The sequence below is a fragment of the Camelus dromedarius genome, chromosome 27, assembly GCF_036321535.1.
Source record: "Camelus dromedarius isolate mCamDro1 chromosome 27, mCamDro1.pat, whole genome shotgun sequence".
Lineage (NCBI taxonomy): Eukaryota > Metazoa > Chordata > Mammalia > Artiodactyla > Camelidae > Camelus > Camelus dromedarius.
This window is the reverse complement of record NC_087462.1, coordinates 6,481,458-6,503,144: the sequence shown is the minus strand read 5'-3', so window position 1 is coordinate 6,503,144 and position 21,687 is coordinate 6,481,458. Positions and strand designations below refer to the sequence as shown.

The window sequence follows — 21,687 nt, the reverse complement described above, 5'->3', positions numbered from 1 at the left end:
GGTGGGCGGGCGCGGGCGGTACAGGCGGCGCGGCGGAGGCGGAGCGGAGGGCGCTGCGGCAGGAGGGAAGATGGCGGACGAGGAGAAGCTGCCGCCCGGCTGGGAGAAGCGCATGAGCCGCAGCTCAGGTGCCGCGGGGGTCGGGGCTGGGGCGGGGCCGCGCGGGCCCGCGGAAGCAGGGCTCGAGCTCGCCCCTCGGGCGCGGCGCTGCCGCTCGATCGCTCGATTCCCGTGGGGTCTTGGCTCCTCCGCGTCGTCCCCGGGTAACGGCCCCGGCCCGCCCCGTGAGGGCTGCGAGTCTGAGGAGCTGGGAATCCGGAGGAAACTGAGGCAAGGGGAGAGGCCGGAGAGGCCCAGCGCGCTGCCGGGGTGGTAGGGGGATAGTGATCCCGCGGCACAACCCCCGGGCGATGGTCCTGGCCCTTCCGATCTGGCTGACACCTTTTGGCCTAATGCACCTGACATCCGAGAGGAACGTCTTTGTACCTTTCTGGGCCCCGGGGACACCCCAGGGGGAGGACACCCCAACCCCATGCTCAGGGCGTGGCCCTCGGGGTGTTGCTCGGCCTCGGTCCACAGCCTCCTCCTGCTAACATGCCTGCCATCCACACCTAATTCTGAGTCTGCGATATCCGTGCGGTGGTATTCTGCCTGAGAATAGACCCTGTGCTCCGAGGGCCGATTTAAGGCCCTTCCCCAATCATGATATTAATAATAGGTCACGTTTATCTCAATGCCAAGCGTTTTAAGTATGTTTTCTCTGAATGGCCACAACTCTGGGAGGTAGGTAGTTATTACCCCCATTTTTCAGGTGAGGAAACTGAGGCCAGAAGACTTAAGGAACTCGCCCAAGGTCATTCATTTCAGGAGGTGGGGGTGGGGTTAGAACCCAGTCAGTCTGACTCCGGAGCCTCCTCTGGCTCTGGTTACTGCAGACTGCTGAGCTGCAGGCCTGGTATTTCCCTCCACTGCCTCCAAAGCTCAGTAATCATGGTCGCAGTAATAATTCCGATAGATGGAACACCAGGAGCTCTGGTGAGCACTTCGCATACATCCTCATTGACTCCACATTAACCCCATGAAGTTTGTTTTTATTCCCTCACCTCACCCTCACTCTTCAGATGGGCAAACTGAGATTTAAGCAGATAGATCCCCATTGCCAAGGTTTTAGACGCTCTCTGTGGCTCAGCTTTCACCCACCCTGCTGCAGCTGGGGCCTGTGACTGTGACCCACAGCACAGAGCACATGCTCTGCCCAATTCTGGGCACCCCCTTGTGCCATTTTTGCTCAACTCAACCCTGACGGTGTTCCTCCTGGGTGACATCCAGCCCTTCACTGGGTTGGGCACAAGTCCTCCATGTAACCCAGACAGACTCTCAGCCTCTGGAATGACACCCTGTCTCTACTGGGTCCTACTTCAAGCTTCCTGTTTCCAGTCCTCACTCCATGCCTCTAAGTCTCTGGTTAACATCTAGCCCCCAGTCGTGCTGGTCTCTAGTCCTGCAGCACTGACCACTGGGGGAAAGAGCAGAGCTTTTGTGTCTGATACACCTGGGTGCAGTTCCTGCCTCCCCCTCCTGTACCTGGAGCCGAGTAGACACCCAGGAAACGTTGCTTAGTTTTGTGGTCTATAAAATGGAGATAATAGTAGCTCCCACACTCATAATGCATGCCAGGTGCTATTCTAAGCACTTTACAGATGAAAACCCGTTCAGTCCTTACAACAACCCTGCAGGCAGGTACTGTTATCTCCACTTTACTGGTAAGAAAACCGAGGCCCCAGGGAGGTAGATCATACAGTGAGTAAGTGGCAGAGGCAGGTTTGGGCCTGTGGTCTGGCTGCTGAATGTGTGCTTGGAACCACTCCCTGTCCCTGAGGCTACCTCTCTTCCTCACCTTGGGTTGTTTTCCCCCTGGAACTTATTTATGATGGCAGTTGTAATGTTGTCTTATCTGCTTGTTTGGTGTCTGTCTGCCCACACCTAGAATGTTAGCTCCCTGAGGCCTGGTGGACCACAGTGGTTATGCTGAATGAAGGCATCTTGTTGGCCAGTCCCTGATCGTGGCCTCCTGGTGGGGTCCTCTGAGCAGGTCCCAGCTGAATCCCGCTTGCCCCTCTTCCAGGCCGGGTGTACTACTTCAATCACATCACTAACGCCAGCCAGTGGGAGCGGCCAAGTGGCAACAGCAGTGGCGGCGGCAAAAATGGCCAAGGGGAGCCCACCAGGGTCCGCTGCTCACACCTGCTAGTCAAGCACAGCCAGTCAAGGCGGCCCTCGTCCTGGCGACAGGAGAAGATCACCCGGACCAAGGAGGAGGCCCTGGAGCTGATCAACGGTGAGCAGAGCTGGAGGCAGGGTCTGGGGTGGATGGGAAGAGGTCCTTCTCCCCAGGGGCCAGAGCAGGCCTTGTAGAAATCACACCAGACCCTCCACCCCAGCCTGCTCAGCTATCGGGGTGGCCTTGGCTGACCCAGAAGTGCCAGTTCGTGCCATGAACCTGGCTCACATGACTGCCTCTCCTTTTCCATTCTACCTGGTATTTGAGGGTAAGCCAGGGTAGGGTAGGTGGGGAAGACCCACCCTTGGGGCCAGCAGACCTAGGTTCAGATGATTGCTATGCCCCTGTTAGCTCCTTGACCTTGGGGGATTCACATCGCCTCCTTGAGTCTCAATTTTCACCTCTGTGAAATGGGCATCATCACATACCTACACGTGAGGGCCATTGTGAAAATTCAGTGAGCTGAGACAGTGCGGGGCACACAGTGGGCCCCAGTCAGTGGGAGGTATCCTCAAGAGCAGTATCGTCAAGGGTCCTGGGGCACATGTGGACAGGTCAGGAGGGAGGGTGGAAAGGTAGCAGCATTAGAACTAGCCGGCAGTCCAGTCAGTGAATTAATTCTTTCCTGAACGAGGAGGCTGTTCCTTGCTCTTTTCTGTGTTTCCTCCACAGTCTAGAGCAGCAGTCAATAGGCAAACTTCTCTTAAAAGACCAGATGGTAAATATTTTAGGTTTTGCAGGTGGTGCAGTCTCTGTCCATCCTGCTTTGTAATTCCATAGCAGCCGGAGATAATATGTAAACAAATAGGCAAGGCTGTGTGCCAATAAAACTTTATTTACAAAAGCAGCAGGATTTGACCCGTGGGCCACAGTTCATAGCACCCTGGTCTAGAGCTGGTCACCGTGGCCGCCACTACCTACATGTGGTTATTTCCATTTAAATTAATTAAAATTAAGTAATATTAAAGATTGGTTCCTCAGTCACACTGGCCGCACTGTTAAGTTGCCACACGTCGCTAGCAGCTGCCGTCTTGGACCACGCAGATCTTGAACATTTCTGTCCTTGCAGCGCGCTTTGTCAGACAGTGCTGGTCTAGGTTGTACATGGGCTGTCATCTTCCACTTGGCCTCCCTCACCAGAGATCCCAGGCCTAAACAGCCTGAGTTCCCACCCACCTCTGCCAGGTCCTGGCTGTGTGACCTTGAGGAGGTTACACAACATCTCTGAGCTTCATTCTTTTCACCTGTAAAATTAGTATTATGATAGTAGGATCCACCTCATGGGGTAGTTGTGAGGACTCCGACCTCAGGCAGTAAAGCATGAATATCAGCACCCGGCATCTGGTCAGTGCTCTGTAATTGCCGGTGGTCATTATGATGGCTGTTATTAGCATAGGCCCAGCATAGTCCATCAGTACTGGCTGTGGTTTTACTAGCACGTCACTGGTCCAGTGCATGGGCTGGAGGGTACTACTTCCACACCCCTACACCCAGACCCATACACCCCAGACAGTGTCTGGCACAACAAATGGCACCCGATAACTTCATACCTCCTAGCATTGTGGAGGGGAGCCGAGTTCTTGTACAGAACCTTGAAGGCAAATGAAAAGAGCTTGCCTCCTGAGCTCTGTGAGGGCAGAGGCTTGCTCTGTCTCTTTCCCCACTGTGTTCCCACCACCCAACACAAAGCCTGGTAGCGCTCACAGCTTTGCTTCATGAAGCAATAGAAAGTGAGAAGGGTTTCTGGCAGAGGAAGCAGCAGAAATAAAGGCTTGGGGCTGGGCTGTCGCCTCGGCTAAGGGGGAGGCTGTACAGGGGACTGAAGCGGGGGAGACCCTTCAAGGGAAGATCCTGGCCAGGTTGAACAGGGCCCCAAGTGAAGCCAAGAGTCGAGGTCCTTTCCTGGAGACAGCAGGAAACACATGGCCACGTGTGATGGGGAGAGGGGCCCTGCAGCACTGGCTTTTAGGAAAGAGCCATGTGGCTGGCATGTGATGGGCCAGGGCCCCGGCTGGCGGGGACCAGCAGAGAACTGTGAGTGATGGGCGGGGTCTGGCTGCCCCAAGGGAAGAGGAAGTGGTGGGAAGCCCAGAGAAAATCACGAGATGACCTCTTCGTCCTCTAGCTCAAGGGGTCCCTGTTCTGAGGCTTACAGACCACTCAAGAGTGAGCAGGAGGTGATAGGCATTTGAACATTGAGTGGCAGGAGGTGGTATCACTGGTCAAGGGGACTTGGGAAGAGGCCCAGTCTGTAGGGGTACTCACTAAATCTGAGGGCCCAAGAAAGAGACACTGGGGAGGCAAGTGTGGGAAGGCCTAGATTCAGCCGAGCAGCCAGGCCAGAGACAGAAACCCTTGGGACAGCCCAGAGATGACAGGAGGCCGAGGCAGATGGGCCCTGGGATATCTGAGCATCACTTGGAAAGAAAGTCGTTGGGCGGTGGGGACTGCCTGGGAGTGGTAGGTGAGGGTGCCCCTCACCCTGTCTCTAGGATGGACAGGCAGAGCCTGTCTGGTGGGGCTGACACTGTAGTGGGAGCCTGGGGGTGCTGAGGTCCACTGAGGTCTTAGGAAGGGGTGCCAGGGGTATGCCCACTAAGCAGCCGGGGCCTAGCCATAAGACAGTGCACACTCGGGAGTGTTAGCAGGGGTGTGACTCGCCTGCCTGTGCCAGAGGGCCTGGTGGAAGCCGTGGGAGGCATTGCAGCTAGGAACACTGACTTGAACTTGGGGCAAGAAGGAAGTGGGTTGGGTAGATCCTAGAGATGTTTAGGAGGCAGAATCAGGAGGACTGGCTGACGGCTTAGATGGGCAGGGGTAGGGTAAGTTCAGAACCAGGGTGGCCCACCCTGGACTCACACAGAGATGGATCTCGGTGTCAGCCGTGTGGCCTCGAGCAAGTGCCTGCATTCTCAAAGCCTCAGTCACCACATCTGGAGAATGGGGACAGGGTGGCCAGAGAGATTTGGACCCCCCAGAACTGAATGTTCAGCAGGGTGATGGGCTCAGAGTCCGCTGCTCGCTGTCTCTACAGCAGAGCCTTGAGCCCAGTATTCCAGGCATGTGTGGTGAGGGCTGTGGTCAGGACGAGGCCTCTGCTCACCAGCAGCCCCTGCTGCTTCCCTGGGGCCAGTGTGAGTAGAGCTCTGGGTGAGGATGTGGCGGGCCTGGTGGGCTCAGCGTGCAGACCCTCAGATGTCCCTGGCCCATTGTTTTGTTCAGTGTCCTGAGATGGGGCCGAGGCAGGCCCCCTCGAGATGGCCTGGGCCGCGGCGCACTTGGTAACCAGCCACATCAGCCAGCTCTGGGCATCTGGGCGTGGTTTCTCTCGGTAAAAGTGGATGTCATGTCCCCCCCTCCCCCGTTCTCATCACGGGCTTGTTCTAGGTGATCAGGATTTGGACAGCACACTCCACAGCTGGCAGCCCGGCCCGGAGTCTCACCAGCACCCATTTAGATCCCGTGCTTCTGGTTGCCCTAAGGGGACAGGCTGCCCACAGTGAAAACTAGTGTGTCCACATTTTCTGCTGAGGCGCCTTTTCCCAGCATCAGTGCCTCTGCAGCAGCTGGGCTGCGGCCAGAGGCTTGTCAGGGATCTGGGGACCGGCGGCCTGTCATTGCCGGTGTCCTTGTCTAAGGAAGCCAGGCCCTGGAGAAGCCCTCCCTGCCTGCTTCCCTCCCTCCATCCCCATGTGCCCAGAGCCTGAGGGTCCCAGTGAGACCCTGGTGTGAGCTGCAGTCCCCTGCATGTACCTGTGCCCAGGGTCTGAGGGTCAGTGAGTGCCTTTGGCTGAGTGTCCCCACCCAAGGTCAGTGGCTTCAGCCTGCTGGCTTCAGGCTGGATCTCAGGTCTTTCTGGGCACTGCCTGCAGGAATTTGGGTCTTCAGAGAAGGCAGGCCTCATCCTGTCACCTTTTTCCCTTTCCAGGCCTCTTCCCTAGTTGGTCTCTAAACCTTTTTGGAGTCAGAGACCACTCCATTTGTTCACTCACTTTCCCTGAAACAATTATTGTGGATTAACTCAGGCTGCTACAACCAGGGAGGGATGGCTCAGACAATGGACATTTATATCTCATAGTTCTGGAGGCTAAAAGTCCAAGATCACAATGTCAATAGGTTTGGTTACTTCTGAGGCCTCTCTCCTTGGTTTGCAGACGGCCGCCTTCTGTGGGCTCAGTGCATGTGGTGGTGGAAGAGAGAACTTTTTGGGGTCTAGTCTTAAAAGGACACTAATCCTATCAAATCAGGTCCTCTCCCTTATAACCTCATTTAACCTTAATCACTTCTGTAAAGGCCGTGTCTCCAAACATCATCACATTGGGGGTTAGGGCTTCAACATACAAATTTTGGAGGGACACAGACTTTGAGCCCGTTTTCTGTGGACTGACAGCCAGTAACTGTCTGGGGCTCGCTCTGTGCCAGGTGCCATCCTGGCAGTAACCCCTTTACTCTTCACAGCAGCCCTCCCAGGGCAGAATTAGCCCATTTTACAGACTGTGCAAGTGAGGCTAGGAGACAAAGTCACCTATCCAGGTCTCCAAGCTCAGGATTGGGAGAGCTGGGGTCTGAACACAGCAGCTGGGGTCCCGATCCATCCTTCTCAGCCTCAGCTGCTAGAGACAGTTGCCATTCTGTCGCATATCCAGTTTCAGGGGCTCCTGGGCTCCCAGAAGCAGGTGGTCGGTCCCTGCTCCAGCCTGGGAGCTCCTTGCAAGCTGCCCCTCAGTCTGCCTATCTCTCAACAGAACCTGGCCGGAGCCCCATCAGATGAGAGTTGGATGGACACTGTCTGGGCGAGGGGTGTGGATGGTCGGGCGAGGCAGGGCTTTGCTGGGAACAGGCCAGGGGGTCTGCTTTGCACTGCCCTCCTGCCTCCTCTTCAGCCTTTGAACCTGAGGTTCATATTCATGGAAAAAAAGGCATGAGGTTCCAGCATTGCTGCCTACAGAGCCCAGCGGGGAGCCCTCCGCTCTTTCACCGTGGCCTGTTTCTGTCTCATTTATTCACGATTCCCTTCAGCATTAGTGAGCACCTGTTCTGTGCGCAGCACTGGGGGCTGGGGACACGGCAGTGAGCAAGGCCAGCCCAGCCCCTGCTCTCCCCAAATGCGGTGGCAGCAGACACACAAATAAGACAGTGGTCAGTGCCGGGCCCGGGGAGGTTCCTCACCTCGTATGGTCTTAGGGAAGACCCCTGGGTGAGACCAGGGGACAGCAGCTGAGCTTCAGGCAGGAAGAGATGTTTAAGCAAAGGCCGAGAGGTAGCAGGGGGCAGGGGAGGACTGGGAGGGACATCATGGCGGGGGAGGGGCAGGGGCTGAGCTGGGACACACAGGGGTCTGAACGTAGCCTTGCATCTCGGCTTGTGGCCAGACCCCTGAAGGTCCGCCTCTTAAAGAGGAGCTTCAGAAGGAAGCATTGTTTTTGTTGTTTTAATTTATATCAGTCTCTCATCTAAGCAGAATGTTTTCTGAGACAGCTGGCTGGTCAGAGGAAGATTTGAGTGCTGTGAGGGGCAGAAGCCTGGCTCGTACTTGGTTTTCAGGCTGCTGTTGCTCGCACGCACACGCTGTGGGTGCACCTTGGCCAGGCCATCTGGTCTCGGGGATCCATGTGGCTGTGCCCCCAGCCTCAGCTGCTAGAGGATACAGCAAACGGGTGCTTGTACAGGGCTCAGGGCTGGGCCTGGCTCCCCAGGTGCTGGGCACGTGTGGGCAGGTGTGCCTTCTGGAGGCAGGCAGGTACATGAGGGGCAGGTGCTGTGCACTAAGGAGTCGCTGGCTGGTGCTACTGAGGTCCCGACAGAAGAGAGAGGAGGAGGTAATCTTGGTGCTGCTCGGGTGAGGCCGAGAGATGAGCGGAAGTCCAGGGAGAGGAAGAGGTCGAGGAGGTATCCTAGTGACATCCGGCTCAGATCAGAGTCACCCATGGATGCATCTGGTACAGGGGTCCCCGGCAGCCCCAGGGGGATGTGTTCAGAGCACACCAGGGTGTTAGGCAGAAGCTACCACAGTGTGCTGTCCACAGAGGGTGGGGCTTGTGTCGAATCTGAGAGCCTATTGGACCACGCAGCACATCAGGGTGGTGGCCAGCGCAGACTGAGAGGCACAGGCGAGGAGGACCAGGGATGGGCAGATCAGAGAGCAGTAGGGGCAGCCCCCTCACCGGGTGGCACAGCCCGCATGGAAGGGAGAACAGAATGGTGGCAGCAAGTGCGGTTTGTCAAGGTGTCTCTGTGCTGGGCACTGGGTTGCGAGTCCCTGCAGCCTGCTGGCAGATGACTAATGGTTGAGGCTCAGAGTTAAAGGGATGGTCAGATGGGATGAGAGTGACAGGGACACGGGGAGGGCAGGGGTTACCGGCACAGCTGTGGAAGCAGCCAAGCAGACACACCGGGACATGCGGTTGCTGCTGTGACGTGCAGCGAGATAGGAGTGACAGGTGTGCTGTCACGGTCATGCCACTTCGACTGCAGTCCCAGGAGGATGGATTACAGTGACACAGGTCAGACAGGAGTCGGTGGGTGAAGTTTGCACCGGCCCAGAGTTCACATGGCCCTGGCTGGGTGTCTGCGCCTCGGAGTACCAGGTATATTAATCAGCAGTGCCCCTGTGCTGCTCAGACACGTCCCAGGCATGTCACAGCCTGGTTTAGGTCAGACAGGAGCAACGGGGGAGTGTCACAGTGGTGTTCAGAAACCCACCGACAGGTGTGACAGGGTGCTCCCCCCACCCAAGGTGGGCTGGTGGCCCATCACTAAGCTGGGTAGGTTGCCTGGTCTTGGGTTCCCCCAGGGGCCTCAGGGAGGATGCCACCGGGAGAGCAGCTGTGGGGAAAGCCGTGAGGGCCCAGCGCGAGGCGAGGAACTGTTCCAGTGGCGGTCTGGGGAGGACAGGATGGGCTCCTGCTCCAAGGACTCCTGCCTGGTCTCAGGAGAGCGGCAGGCAGCTCTACCCTACCCTACATACACAGGGTTCTCCTGCGCTCTTCGCTCCGCAAACGCCAGTCACACGGACGCTCGGTGCTGCCCCCTGGCGGCCCTCTGCTGGGAGACCTTCTCAGTCATCCTTTTCCTTCCGTCCCATCGGCCCAGCCTCCCTGTCCCTCCAGGGAGAACCAGTACTCCACGGGGACAGTTTGGGCGGCACGGAGGGTGAATCTGGTGCACTGCCAACACACGCTGTCCGGGCAGCTGAGGAAAGAGCCGTGTCAGCTGCCCCGGGGGCGCAGACCGTGGGAATGACATGCCTGCCTCCCCGAGCCGCAGCCAGGCTGCGCGCCTCTCGGTCTCTTCACCATGCCCCAGTAAGTGGCCCCGGCCCTTCTCAGACTTTTGAGATGGAACAACTGAGGCCCACGGGCTGAGGACCCTGCCGTCTCCTGCGGCAGAGCTGGGCTTATTCCCTAGCCTCTTGCCTTTCTCCTAGAAGCTTTTAGAACACTTTCCTACCACTGCCCTGGGGCTCTTGGGGGCCCCTGGGTCCCTGTGTCCCTTTTTAATATCTGTCCTGTCTTCTGCCGTCCTCCCCAACGGCGTGGAGGTAGAGTCTCTCTCAAAGTAGGTGTAGGGGGTAGGAAGAGACCATGCTGTGTTCATGGTGTGTTTGGGGAGAGAATGACGGAATGGGGGTGTGAGACCAGCTGGCTGTTGTGGTCACCGCAGGGTCTCGGGCCGCGAGCACTGTAAACGGCCCCACTTCCGGGGTGCGTGGGCTCCAGACGCGACTGCGCAGGTGCGCGCATGCGCACGCGGTCTGGCAGGGGGTAGTGCACCGCTCCTTTCTGCGTGGAGGGAAGCCCTCCTTGGAGCCCTCTGCCCCGCCCCGCCCCTGACGTGGAGGTCCCCCGTGTGTCCCACTACAGGCTACATCCAGAAGATCAAGTCGGGAGAAGAGGACTTTGAGTCTCTGGCCTCACAGTTCAGCGACTGCAGCTCCGCCAAGGCCAGGGGAGACCTGGGTGCCTTCAGCAGAGGTGCGCAAGGAAGGGGCCCCATCAAACCCTGGCGGGATCCTCTGAACCAGCACCCGCCCCCCCAACCTAGAGAGTGGGAAGGGTGGCCCCTGTCGCACAGGCCTTCAGGGTCCACCAGGTGGCAGCACAGCCCCTCCCTCAGGCTTCAGAGGTGCCCTGCTGGGGCGGGTGGCTGCAGAGCCTTCTCCTGGGTGGCCTTCTCTCTTGGGGTGGGGAGTCGTTCTGTGTGACTGTCTGCTCAGTTGTCCCATCACAGGCCCAGGAAGGTGGGTGCTTGCTGCCATTTCCCTTTTCTCCAGTTGGAAGTATAAGGCTGAGGCCCCTGAAAGCCCCAGGGCATGTCCCCTGGAATCCCCTGAACACCCTCATGGATGGGGAAGCCAGGGGCGAGGGGAGATCAGCAGCCCTGAGTTCAGGCCTCCCCCATTGGGGTTATGGAAAGGGAGTAGAGGGGACCAAGCCACTGCCTCCTTCCCCCTCCATCCCTGGGGTCTACAGAGCACCAGGGAGGGGCCCAGGATGGGTAGAGGGGTGTTGGGGAGCCATCATGGGGCTGTGGGCTGCCCATCTGCCCCCGGAGGCAGGAGGAACAGGTGATGTGGCAGAGGCTGGGAACCGGGCCCAGGGAGACCAGTTCATCACTAACATGCATCTCTAAGTGCGCAGCGGAGGCAGCTGCTCTGCCTGCCATCCCTCATGCTGTCCTCAGGCTTCCCAGGGCCTCCTTAATGGCCCCGCCGCCCCCAGCTGGGCTGCAGCTTGGCACTGTGACAAGGCTATAAACTGCATGACAGATGAGTTCGAATGGATGATCTGGTGGGAGCCCCATCTGCCCGGCCTGCCTGGTCCTGGCCTGCGGCCCAGGTCTTGACCCCCCTCTCACACACACACCATCCCTCCTGCTTTCGCAGGTCAGATGCAGAAGCCATTTGAAGATGCCTCTTTTGCGCTGCGGACGGGGGAGATGAGTGGGCCCGTGTTCACAGATTCCGGCATCCACATCATCCTGCGCACGGAGTGAGGGGTGTGGGTGCCTGGGCCTGGCCTCCGGGGTGGGATGGGGCGGGACAGGGTGGCTGGGCCCGCAGATTCTGCTCCCTGCTGCTGGCAGGCCAGTGGGTACCCCTCCCTGCTGATGTCACACAGTATTTATTGATCCCAAAATGTCTGGGAGGGGGGGCTTTTCATCACTGGGGGCTCCCTGTCCGCCCTGGTCAGGGCTGTCCCCGCCAGACTGCCCTCCCCTTTAGGAACTGACTTTGGAAGGGCAGCAGGGTAGGGAGGCTCCCAGGGCTCCCAGACCCAGGGGTGGGGGTGACCTGCCCCAAAGAGAAGGCCTAGTTAGCTGAGCCGGCCCTGTAGCCCCCAGGGCCACGCTGGGGGCAGGAGGGCCTTGAGTACTTTCTGATATGCCATGCTCCTCTGTTCAATCGCAAAATGCAAACACTCCGCGTGGGGCCCAGGCTGCCGCCGCTTTGGGCCCTCTTGGCGGCAGTGCGGCACCCTCCCCACCCTCGATTAAATCTGGAACCACTGCTCTGCTGTCCTGCCTCTCATTTCCACCCTGCTGAGGTGAGGTGGTTGTGACTGGGGAGCGATCATCTCCTGCCATCCCTGGTGTCCAAGGGTCCAGGCTGCGTTTCCGCCTTGAGAAGCCTCTCTGCATCCTGGGCTTGGGGGCATCCCAGCAGCAGCGTCTCTCGGGGAAGTGGGCACTATTCAGCACCAGGGATCCTCAAACTTGGGTGTTAAAAGAACGAAAATGCCAGGTCCCTGGCCACACAGCTCTGGATTCAGCGGGTAAGGGTGGAGCAGGGATCCTCCGAGAGCCAGATTGGAATCCCTCTGCCTGGGGTGCTCTTGGCCCAGCCCCCCACCCACTCCCACCACAACATGGGCCACTTCAGTTAGAACAAATGATGCCCTGATGCCTGCTTCCCTGTCACCATAAGCGCCCCTGGCAGGTTGTGCCTGGGTCCTGCCACCTCTGCAGATGCTGTTACCATGGCAACAGGGGGGCAACCTGGAGGGGAGGAGGGCCACTGCTGTGCACCTCTGAGAACAGGGATCCTGCCCAGCCCTGGGAGGGAGGGAGGCCCTGCGCTGGAACATGGCGGGGGAAGGGGCTGTCAAGGAGCAGAGGGAATCCTGTGGCAGGTGCAGAGAAGGTGGTGAGCTTTCCCTCCTCTTCTGTTGGGGGCGGTGCATGTGGCCCTTATGTTCTCCATCACCTCAAAGCTGCCCCTGGGCCAGGGCCTGGGCTCGGGGCTCAGAGTTCAATCCAGGGGTTTGTGGGGCCGTTAGAGAGTCGGTTATGCCGCCCTGACCCTCACTTTATGGGGACCAGCCCAGATCACGGGGGTGGCGAGCTAGCAGGGCTTGGGGACCTGAGTAAAATAAAGCCCTGCTTGGCCTGACCCCAAAGGAGCCTCCCCTCCCCCCAAAGATGAGTCTCTAATAAAGTCCTGAGTCTCATAAACAGTCACCTGGGCCATCTCCCATCTGGCCAGTTTCCGGAGCAATCGCTCTCTGCCTGCCGCCTGCCGGAGTGTTTGTCATTAGGAAGGTTTAATGAGTTTCTTCCCAGCCCTGGTGGGCTGGGGAGAGTGGCTGTTTGGCTGCACCTCCAGACAGAATCTTCTCCCACCGCCTGTGGGGGCCACGAGACAGGCAGCAGCCCCGCTGTCTGCACCAGCCTTTCTGTGGGGTTGGGGGAGCAATGCATCTCTCCTGGTCCCACGCAGAAGGATCAGAAATGAGTCCTGGGGGCGGGGAGGGTTTGTGGGGTTCTGCTCCAAGGCGAAGGAGCCACCAGAGAGGAGCCTGTGCCCCACTCTCAAAACCAAAGGCCCAGGGAAGGTCTCTCTGGGCTCCCAGGAGACTGAGATGCTGCCAGGGAAGGAAGGGTGGTGGAGACAGGGTGTGTTTTCCTGTGCGGGGGTGGCAGGCAAATTGCCTTTGTGCCCTGTCACTGGGCATGTGTGTGTATGCGTGTGTGTGTCTGCCTGGGCATGTGTGTGCCCATGTGGCTAGCTGTCCTTAGGTGTGTCTGTCCTGTGTGACCCTGGGAGTGCCCCCCGTCTGAACCTGACCGCCAGCCTCCACGGACCTCCCTCTTCCTTTGTCTGGCTGTGCAGCAGCCAAAACCCAAACATGAAAGAACGTCGCTTTTAGATAAACATGTCCCCAGAGCCCAATCACCATCCGTGATTCCCTCACTGGCTCCACCCCCCACCCCCTCCTGCCCAGAAGTGGGGCCATGAATCCCAGGTTTTCAGGTCAGTGACAGCACAGTCTAGGTCACTGATCTGGCACCTCCCGGCCCAAACTCCACCCCCGGGAGCTGGTTTCCACTCTTCTGTCCTGTGCACTGGCTCAGGCTTCTGCAGCCGTGGGATAGGCCTGGAGCCGGTCACTGCGGCTCGGGGTAATGTGGGCACTGCCAGGGGGCGGGCTACAAAGCTTCCCCAATGCAGCCAGGTGCACGGCCACAAGAGGGGAAGTCGGAGTAGGGACACACGCAGTTGGCAGATCCTGGCCCATTCCTTGGAACAAAAGTCACCAAAGCAGAAGTATTAGGAGAGCTGGACCTGCCAGTGCGTGTGTGTGTGTGTGTGTGTGTGTGTGTGTGTGTGTGTGTGAGAGAGAGAAGGAAGGGGCAGTTACGAAGCCAGCGCCTGCAGGCATCTGTTTGGTGCCCAGCACATAGTGGAGACATGGGGTGCAGAGGTTCTAGGTACCCCAGCTCTGTGCCTTTTTCTTAAAAAAAAGCAGATACAGAGCCAAGGGCCTCTCAAAGTGCTTATCCAAGAATCGATTCTTTTCAATGTCAAACTTGTTAATTTAAATGGAAAATAATTGCTTTTCTTGAAGATTTCTTTAAAAATTGGTTTTAAATGAATGCATTAGGTGGCTGCATTTATTATTCATGGGTTTCGTTAGCAGTATGGCCCCAGCATCCCAAGTTCCCAGAAATGCCAGCACGGAGCAGAGGTGATTTAATCAAGGAGGCCATTCATTAGAGATGGGGAGACAGGGAGGGAGGTCTCCTCCCAGAGGAGGGCTTGGCCTCCTCCGTGGCCTCAGCAGGGTGGAGTCTGGGCCGGTGGGGCTCTCTGCACAATGTTTCCTGCTGGAGATTGGGGTGGGGGTGTGGTCGGCACTACCTTTGTTCCCGGCCACTGCTCCAGAGGTGACTCTCCCCCACCCCTCCTTGCAGTTTGTCTCCCCCAGGCCACCAGGGATCTGGCTAAAATAAAGCCTTCCTTTGGTCCTTCCCCTTCTGGGAACTCCCCTCACCGCCGCCAGCTCCCCAACCACCCTTCTCACCCTGCCAAAGTCACATCGCCATGGCTCCAAGGACTTGGCCTCTGCTTACTTCTTCTGTCTCTTCCTGGCTCTTTCTCGTCCTAGCTTTGCCCGTCCTTCCCCTCCAGGAGCTCTGGTCTCCAGGCTGGTCCCTGTATTGGGGCCTGTCCCTGCCCAAGCCCGGGCATGGGTTGGGGGTGTGTCCAGTGGAAGACACCCAGCACCCCTTCAGATCATTCCTACCTTTTTGTGATGATCTAACTCAGAACAGGTGCAATGCATAGAAAACAATTTTGAAATTAAAAAGCCAAAAAGAAAAGCAAAAGGAAAAACTCTTCCGTGTCCTACCCCCCATGCCCAAATTCTTAAAAGCAGCCAAATTGTTTAAAACCCATTTTAAAAGTTGCCAGATCGGCTGGTGATGCACCAGTGTGATCATGAGTGGAAAAAACTGGTGACAGAGTATTCATTTGAGGCCAACCTTCATCATTGTGATAGAATTCTCCGTTGTCTGGATCAGGTTGCTTTGAATTGTTTTTGACTGAAACAGTTTGGGGTCGGGTCTCCTCACCTGTCTCCCCAAAAGGCTTGCCCTGCCATGGCCCCCACTCGCCACCCTCCAAGGCTGGGCTTGCCTGTTCCGGTTCACAAAGCTCGTGGCCTGGGGCATGGGGACCCGGCTGGGATGGGCCTCCTGCCTCAGACTCACCCTCCACCTGGCCTCCTCAGCCCCTTACGGACACACAGAGCAACCGAAACATCAAATGTCAAAGGTCCCATTTATTCCGGCCCCCCGGAGAGAAAAAGTGGAAATAAAAAAGAAAGTAAGATTCATGCACTCAACTCCTTGGGTGGGCAGGAGGAGACGTGGAGCGAGGAGGAGAGGGACTGGGTGGGATGCAAAGAGGGGAGAGAGGGAAGAGAGACAGGCAGAGAGAGGGACAGAGAGCTGGAGAGTCAGATCAATAAAAAGAAGGAGGCAGAGGGACAATAAAAAGGCAGAAGGACAGAGTGAAGTATCAAAATCAGAGCTCAGTAAAGGAGTTGAGAAAATGCACTGATAGAAATACAGAGGCAGAGAACGAAAGCTCGGCACAAAGGAGGAGAGAAAAAAATAGTACAGGAGGAGCGAGGAGGGAGAGAGAGGGCACCACAGACGGAAAGAGAAACTCGAAGGGACACAGGCAGAGTAGAAAGGGCCCCCGGCGGCCCTCATGTGGCAGGCAGCCTGGGCCACGGCAGCCCCTAGGGGTCCCCGGCGGTGCTGATGACGTGGAAGAGGGTGACGTTGTAGAGCACCTGGTGGCCGTTGTTCCAGGTGTAGAGGGCCCGCTCCCGGGGGTTGTAATCCAGCATGGAGATGTGGGAGTACTGGTTGTGGAAGGGCACGTCCGTGTACTCGTAGCTGGACGTGTTGGTGAAGTAGGCGAAGTAGACCTTGGCCCCGGCCAGGTGCGAGTTGGTCACGTAGAGCACGCCGCAGATCATGAAGGCCTCGCCGGCGCTGCGCTTGGGGTAGCCGGTGTCCCAGGAGCGCAGGACCTCGAGGGTGTGCGGGTCCAGCCGGCTGACCACGATGTTGCCCGCGTTCTGGTTGGTGGTGTACACGGCCCAGAGCCCGCTCTCGTCCACCATGAAGTCCATGTCCGAGAAGCCGCCCCAGGAGTAGGGGAAGGTGTTGTTGTAGCCGGCCCCCGGGAGGCTCCGCTGCACCAGCACGGACCGCGAGCGGAAGTGGTACTTGACCACCACGTTGCTCTGGTACTTGTTGTAGAACAGGGAGCCGTTGTACACCACGTGGCCCGTGCCCGCCCACGGCTGGGGCAGCAGGTGCTGGATAAAGTTCTGGCCTTTGATGAAGTCTCCCAGGGTGCGGAACTCCAGGACCCGCCGGCCCTTGTAATATCCATCCATATACCAGACCTACAAGAGAACCACTGGTCACTGGCGGGCCACGGCCAGTGACCCAAAGGTGCCAGTGACCCAAAGGTCCCAGCAACCACTCAGGAATCACGGGGTCATGAGGGGTCAACAGTCACTAAGTGGTCGTTACTCGGACGTCCAGCGACCATTCATGATCAGACACAGTCCCAGTGACTGGGACCATTTGGTCAGGGAGTGCCACTGGTCTCAAAACAGACACTCAGAGGATGATGCTTGATCCCCAAGAAGCAGGGAAATTGCAGCCCCTGGTGACTCACTGGGCCCTGGGATGTTCTGGTCATTGGCTATTGGATGGTTAGTCATTGGACTGCCCTCGGGCGATAAGAGACCATTTGAATTCGCCGCCCGTGGTAATCCCCGTAAGCACAAGGCGACCGGCATGTCGTCGTCATCCTCTCCATCATCACCATTCACTGTCCTGTATTGATCAGCACTTGTGAGCGCCCTTACGAGTGCTACTTACTGGGCTAAGCTCTTAAGGACTTAAATGCTGGCATTATCACAGCCATCGTGAAGATGAGGAAACTGAGGCTCTAAGACCTTGAGGAACTGCCCCAAGTTTCCCTAGCTAAGAACCGGTGGACGCAGGAAGTCTGATTCCCAAGCCCAAGCTTTAAGCACTTGGTTGACCACCGTGATGCTTGGGTGGCCAGACATGGTGGGTCGTGGCTGTTTACTGCCTCCAACCTCTGGCATTCTGCCCAGTGACCAATGCCAGTCACTAGGATAGTCACTGGACAGTTCATGGACGGTTCCTGTGGGTCAGAGGTGACAGGCAGTTGTGACCATGGAGGCCACTGGAAATTCAAAGGTCACTGGTGGTGCTGGCAGATCTCAGTCCTTGGGAAGGCCCCAGTCACTGGCAGTTACTTCGAGGTCAGGGGTCACTGGGAGCCGTTCAGTAGTATTAGCAACCGTTAGTCTACAGTCATTGGAGGCCAGCCGACTTGGGGACTCGCAGGGCTGGAAAGTTCTTGGTCACTTGGTGGCCACTAGACAGTCAGGGGGGCTCCAAGGGCCTGGAGACCCTGGGACACTTCAGGCTACAGGATAATCGCTGATGCGGCATCGCTGGGCACTTACAGGCAGCCTCAGCCCATGTCTCCCCCGGGTCCTGACCCCTGGGGTGGGCCCAGTCACTCACCCGGCTGTCCGTACTTGGGGCCATCGTGTCGGTCATCCAGGAGCCGAAGCGGGACCCCATGGCCCGAATGGTGATGGGGTTACTGACCCCAGTCAGCTTCCCACAGCCTGGGAGGCAGGAACAGGGTCATGAGGGTGAGGGATGGGAAGAGCCCGAGGGAGGCAGGGCAAAGAGGAAATGGTGTGATCAGACTGAAGGGTTGGGACCAAAGATGAGGGAAGATCCAGAACTGGTCCCAAGGTGGAGTTAAGCTGGGGGTGAGGAACTAGAACTGTAGGGTCGGGGCCATTTCCAGCTTCTGGGTCTATTTTTGGCCTTGGATGGGGATGTTAAGGGTCAAAGTTTAGAAGTTAGAGGTCAAAACCATGCCCTGGGTACACAGAAGGTATTGGGGGTGGACATGGAGGTCAGGGGTCAAGGTCAAACATCAAGGCATACCCAGCTTCTGGGCGCAGGCGTGGAGCCGGGCCTCCAGAGCCATCACCCGCTGCTGCAGGTCCTCATACCCGTAGGCACCCATCTCCTCCTGGATGGCTGCAAGGCTGCCGGAGAGATTCCTCACCTCCTCCCGCAGGCGCACGATGGTCCGCGTGTCTGCCTTGTACTGCTCCAGAACCGAGCTCAGGGGTAACAGCTCCGTCATCCTGTCCTTCAGCTCCTGCTCGCCAAGATGGAACCCTCGCTGGTCCCGACCCCTGATCGGTCACCCAAACCTGACCCCAGCCTTCGATCCATAATTTCATCCCTTATCTCTGATGCACACCTGGTTGGACATTTCGCCCACACTGGACCCTAGATCCCAGCCAACCCTTGGTCCTTCTTACACATGACCTCGCTCTCAGAACTAATGGGCATTGATCCCAGTTCTTCCTTTGACCTCTGACCTGAACCCAGAAGGACCCACCTGGAAACTCTTGGCCGAGAGGGACCCGTCGGCCACCCGGAGCCGAGCATCCAGGCTCCGCATGAGGGTCTCCATGCTGCGCACGTACTGGAGGTCACGGTACGTCCGCAACTCAAGGACCTCCATGGACTGGGAGACGTTCTGAACCTAGGAACTGGGAGGGTTAGGGAGAGCCAGACTCCTGTCCCTGCCCCCGAGATGCCACAGACAAAGCCAGGCCGGGCCAGAGGCCAAACACCCAACCAACTTCTCCTCCCCTGACCACACCAGCAACCTCCCAATTGCTCGCTCAATCCACCCATCGCTACTGCCTGGTCTGGCCACCACCAGCTCCCACTTCTTCCCTCCTCCCTGCCTTCAACCTGGTCCCTGGCGCTCAGTTCCCCACACGGCAGCCAGAGGGAGATTTTCAAAAGGATGGTTGGATCCCCTTCCCCTGCAGACCCTGCGGGCTGGTCCTGCCTCCTCGCCTGCCATCTCTCCGTGTTCATCCACCCCAACCACCATCCCAGCTTCACTCTCAGACTCGAAGCTTCTTCTGTCCTCAGGGCCTTTGCACTTGCTGATCCCTCTACCTGGAGTTTCCCCTCATCTTTACATGGCCGGCTCTTCCTCATCCTTCATGTCTCAGTTCTAGCACCACCTCCTCAGAGCAGCCTTCCTGGACCACTCTGCCTCCAGCAGCTGCTCACCCCCCCCCCCCTTTACGCAGTTCTCTTCTTCCCAGCTAGGGCTACGACCTGCAACATTCTTATTTATCTGTCTCCTCTAGGTGTGATCCTCAGAGGCAAACCTAGTGTCTGGTGTGTCCACAGCTGAGTGCTCAATAAATACTAGGTGCTCAATAAATACTTTTCGGCTAAATGAGGGAATGGAAATTCACTCGCTCCGGCCTCTCCTAGTCCTGCCGGGTCCTCTAGCTCCCACCTCCACCTGGCCAAGGCGACCTCAGAGACAGCACTGGCTGCATGTTGAAATACACAGACGTTCCTGCACCATTGCTCACATGACACTTGGAAGTTCTCAGAAAGCCGACAACCTGATACCCACCGTGGATGCCACAGAACATTCTTATAGCCATTGTCAACACTCAGGGGATACCACAGACTGTTGGGGAAGGCAATTCTGGTGTCACGGGCAAGGCAAGATCCTACAGAGTTAATGGGTGGGAGACTCCAGTGCCAACAAGTGTCCTGTCTGTTTTCTGGAACAGCTTCCAGCTTCCTTCTCCACAGGATGATGGTGGAAGGTCGCTGGTCCCTTTCAACTGAGATATTAGAGCTAACTAATGGGCAGTTCAGCTGGGTAGTGGCAAAGGACAGCAGTTAGTCTATAAAGGGCACCAAAATATCTTTGGGAATGTATTGGATGGGGACCATCTTCTATCGACCAGGATCAGAAGGGGAAGGAATCTTTATATAAGCCTCTTGGGATGGGAGATGAGACCCCTCTTAGCAGATGAGTCTGGCTGAGTGCAGGGTGGGGCCGGAGATCAAACACGAGAGACTCAGGTGCTGTCACTGGGGTTCTCCTCCTCTGTCCCCACTCGGCACTCAGTTTCTCCTCCAAAGAAGCATTGAACAGATATTGACTAAAACATCTGCCTGGAGGGGAGCTGGGTTCTTCGCCAGCTCTGAATAATCCGTGAGGCTGGATCTGGCCCCGGCTGACCTGGATGGGGGCAGAGGGCAGGGTGGGAATTGGGAGGCTTTCAGAGGGAGACCGGGAGATTCTTACCTTCTCCATCAGCTGCCGCAGCTCCTGGCTCCGGCCATCGCGGGAGCAGGTGCTCTGCGCAGGGATCACGGCCGTGCAGATGCATTTTCCATCCGGAGCCTGGGCCGATGTGTACAGCTGCCAGCCTTCCTCTGGGCTTTGGAAGAGGGTCTATGGGGAGGTCAGGGTCAGACAGTGGGAACCCAATGGAGTATTTGTCCCATCACCTCTAGGGGAGGAAGGGGGCCCCAGGGAAATGATAGATGCCCTTTGCTGGAGTCTTGGAATGTGCCAGACCACATACTGAGTGCAAGACGTGTGTGATCTCCATCCCTCCTTAGGGAGCTCCATTTTACAGATGATAAGTACGAGGGGTTAAGGAACACAGCAAGGAATTGTGGGAGTTGAGCCCTTCCATGAGACAGGAATTCATTCTCTCACACACACAGAACACTGCCTCCACGATCACTGTGAAAACATAGAATTGGACTCATACTGACTCACAGACCTGGGTGGGACCTCCCTGTCTGCTTCCCTGGCCCACAGTCACGTATGGGCTCTGGAAGTACCTTGAGGTCCAGTAAGCACAACTCTGCAGCAGGTGAGGAAGGAGCCATGAGGATATCTGGGGAAAGATGTTCCAGGCAGCGAAAACAGCAAGTGCAAAGGCCCTGAGGCAGGACCATACCTGGTGTGTTTGGAAAACATGGAGGAGGCTAGTGTGGCTAGAACAGGGTGAACAAGGGAAAAAGTCGGGGGGAGGGTGATGAGGACAAGGAGGGATAGGAGAGCAGGGCTTATGTGCCATGGGGAGGACACTGAATTTTTGCTCTGAGTGAGGTGGGAGCCACAGAGGGTTCTGAACAGAGGATGGACAGGACATGACTAAGGTGTTCACAGGCACCCTCTGGCTGCTGTGGGGTGAACAGACTGGGGTGTGTGTGGTGAGGGTGGGAGCCCCACTAGTCCAGGCAAGCGATGATGGGTGATGACTGAAGAGGTGGGACATGCAAGATTCTGTACTATTCAAAAATTCATTCCTAAAGATGGGGAAGAAATTCTGATAAAACCACAAGTGTTTTTACAGAGAAACAAAGCCCCCACAAGAATTGGTCCTTTGCACAGCTGTTGCTTATCACCAAGCAGAGGCTGTTCCCAGGAGCTGGAGCAGAGATACGCCAGGTTGTGAGTTACAAGCAATCCCAGAGACTCCAGCTACTAGCCCACCTTTTTCACTCCCACTCAATAAAGCCTTTTTATTTTTATTTTTTAAAGCTCATTGGAATGTGAGCAAGCGATAGCCTCGTACAGATGAGCTGACTCCTCCACTAATTTGTAAGAAAAATAGACAATTCATGAACGCCACCTGAAGCTATTGTCGTTAGTCATTCTTGGCACCTTCTGTACACACTTTTGG

At 57.2% G+C, this 21,687-nt stretch overlaps 2 protein-coding genes across 4 annotated transcripts in view; one reads left to right on the top strand and one right to left on the bottom strand.

Moving 5' to 3' along the window:
- On the top strand, positions 1–11,789 carry PIN1 (peptidylprolyl cis/trans isomerase, NIMA-interacting 1). The gene is made up of 4 exons (XM_031437325.2): positions 1–128; positions 2,126–2,338; positions 10,144–10,254; positions 11,166–11,789. The coding sequence occupies exons 1-4, from the start codon at positions 71–73 to the stop codon at positions 11,273–11,275; spliced, it is 492 nt and encodes a 163-aa protein (XP_031293185.1). The 5' UTR covers positions 1–70; the 3' UTR covers positions 11,276–11,789.
- Positions 11,790–15,322: 3,533 nt separating this feature from the next.
- Positions 15,323–21,687, bottom strand: part of OLFM2 (olfactomedin 2) — a 55,933-nt gene continuing 49,568 nt past the window's right edge. For 2 of the 3 annotated variants that reach the window (XM_031437324.2, XM_031437323.2), the window contains exons 2-6: positions 20,292–20,441; positions 18,555–18,701; positions 18,089–18,308; positions 17,651–17,757; positions 15,323–16,485 (exon numbers count right to left, since the gene is read on the bottom strand). In XM_031437324.2, the coding sequence (XP_031293184.1) occupies positions 15,808–16,485; positions 17,651–17,757; positions 18,089–18,308; positions 18,555–18,701; positions 20,292–20,441 (1,302 nt within the window). In that variant the 3' untranslated portion in view covers positions 15,323–15,807. Of the gene's footprint in view, positions 16,486–17,650; positions 17,758–18,088; positions 18,309–18,554; positions 18,702–20,291; positions 20,442–20,839; positions 21,498–21,687 lie in introns of those variants that run through there. The other variant, XM_064480254.1, reaches the window with a different exon arrangement.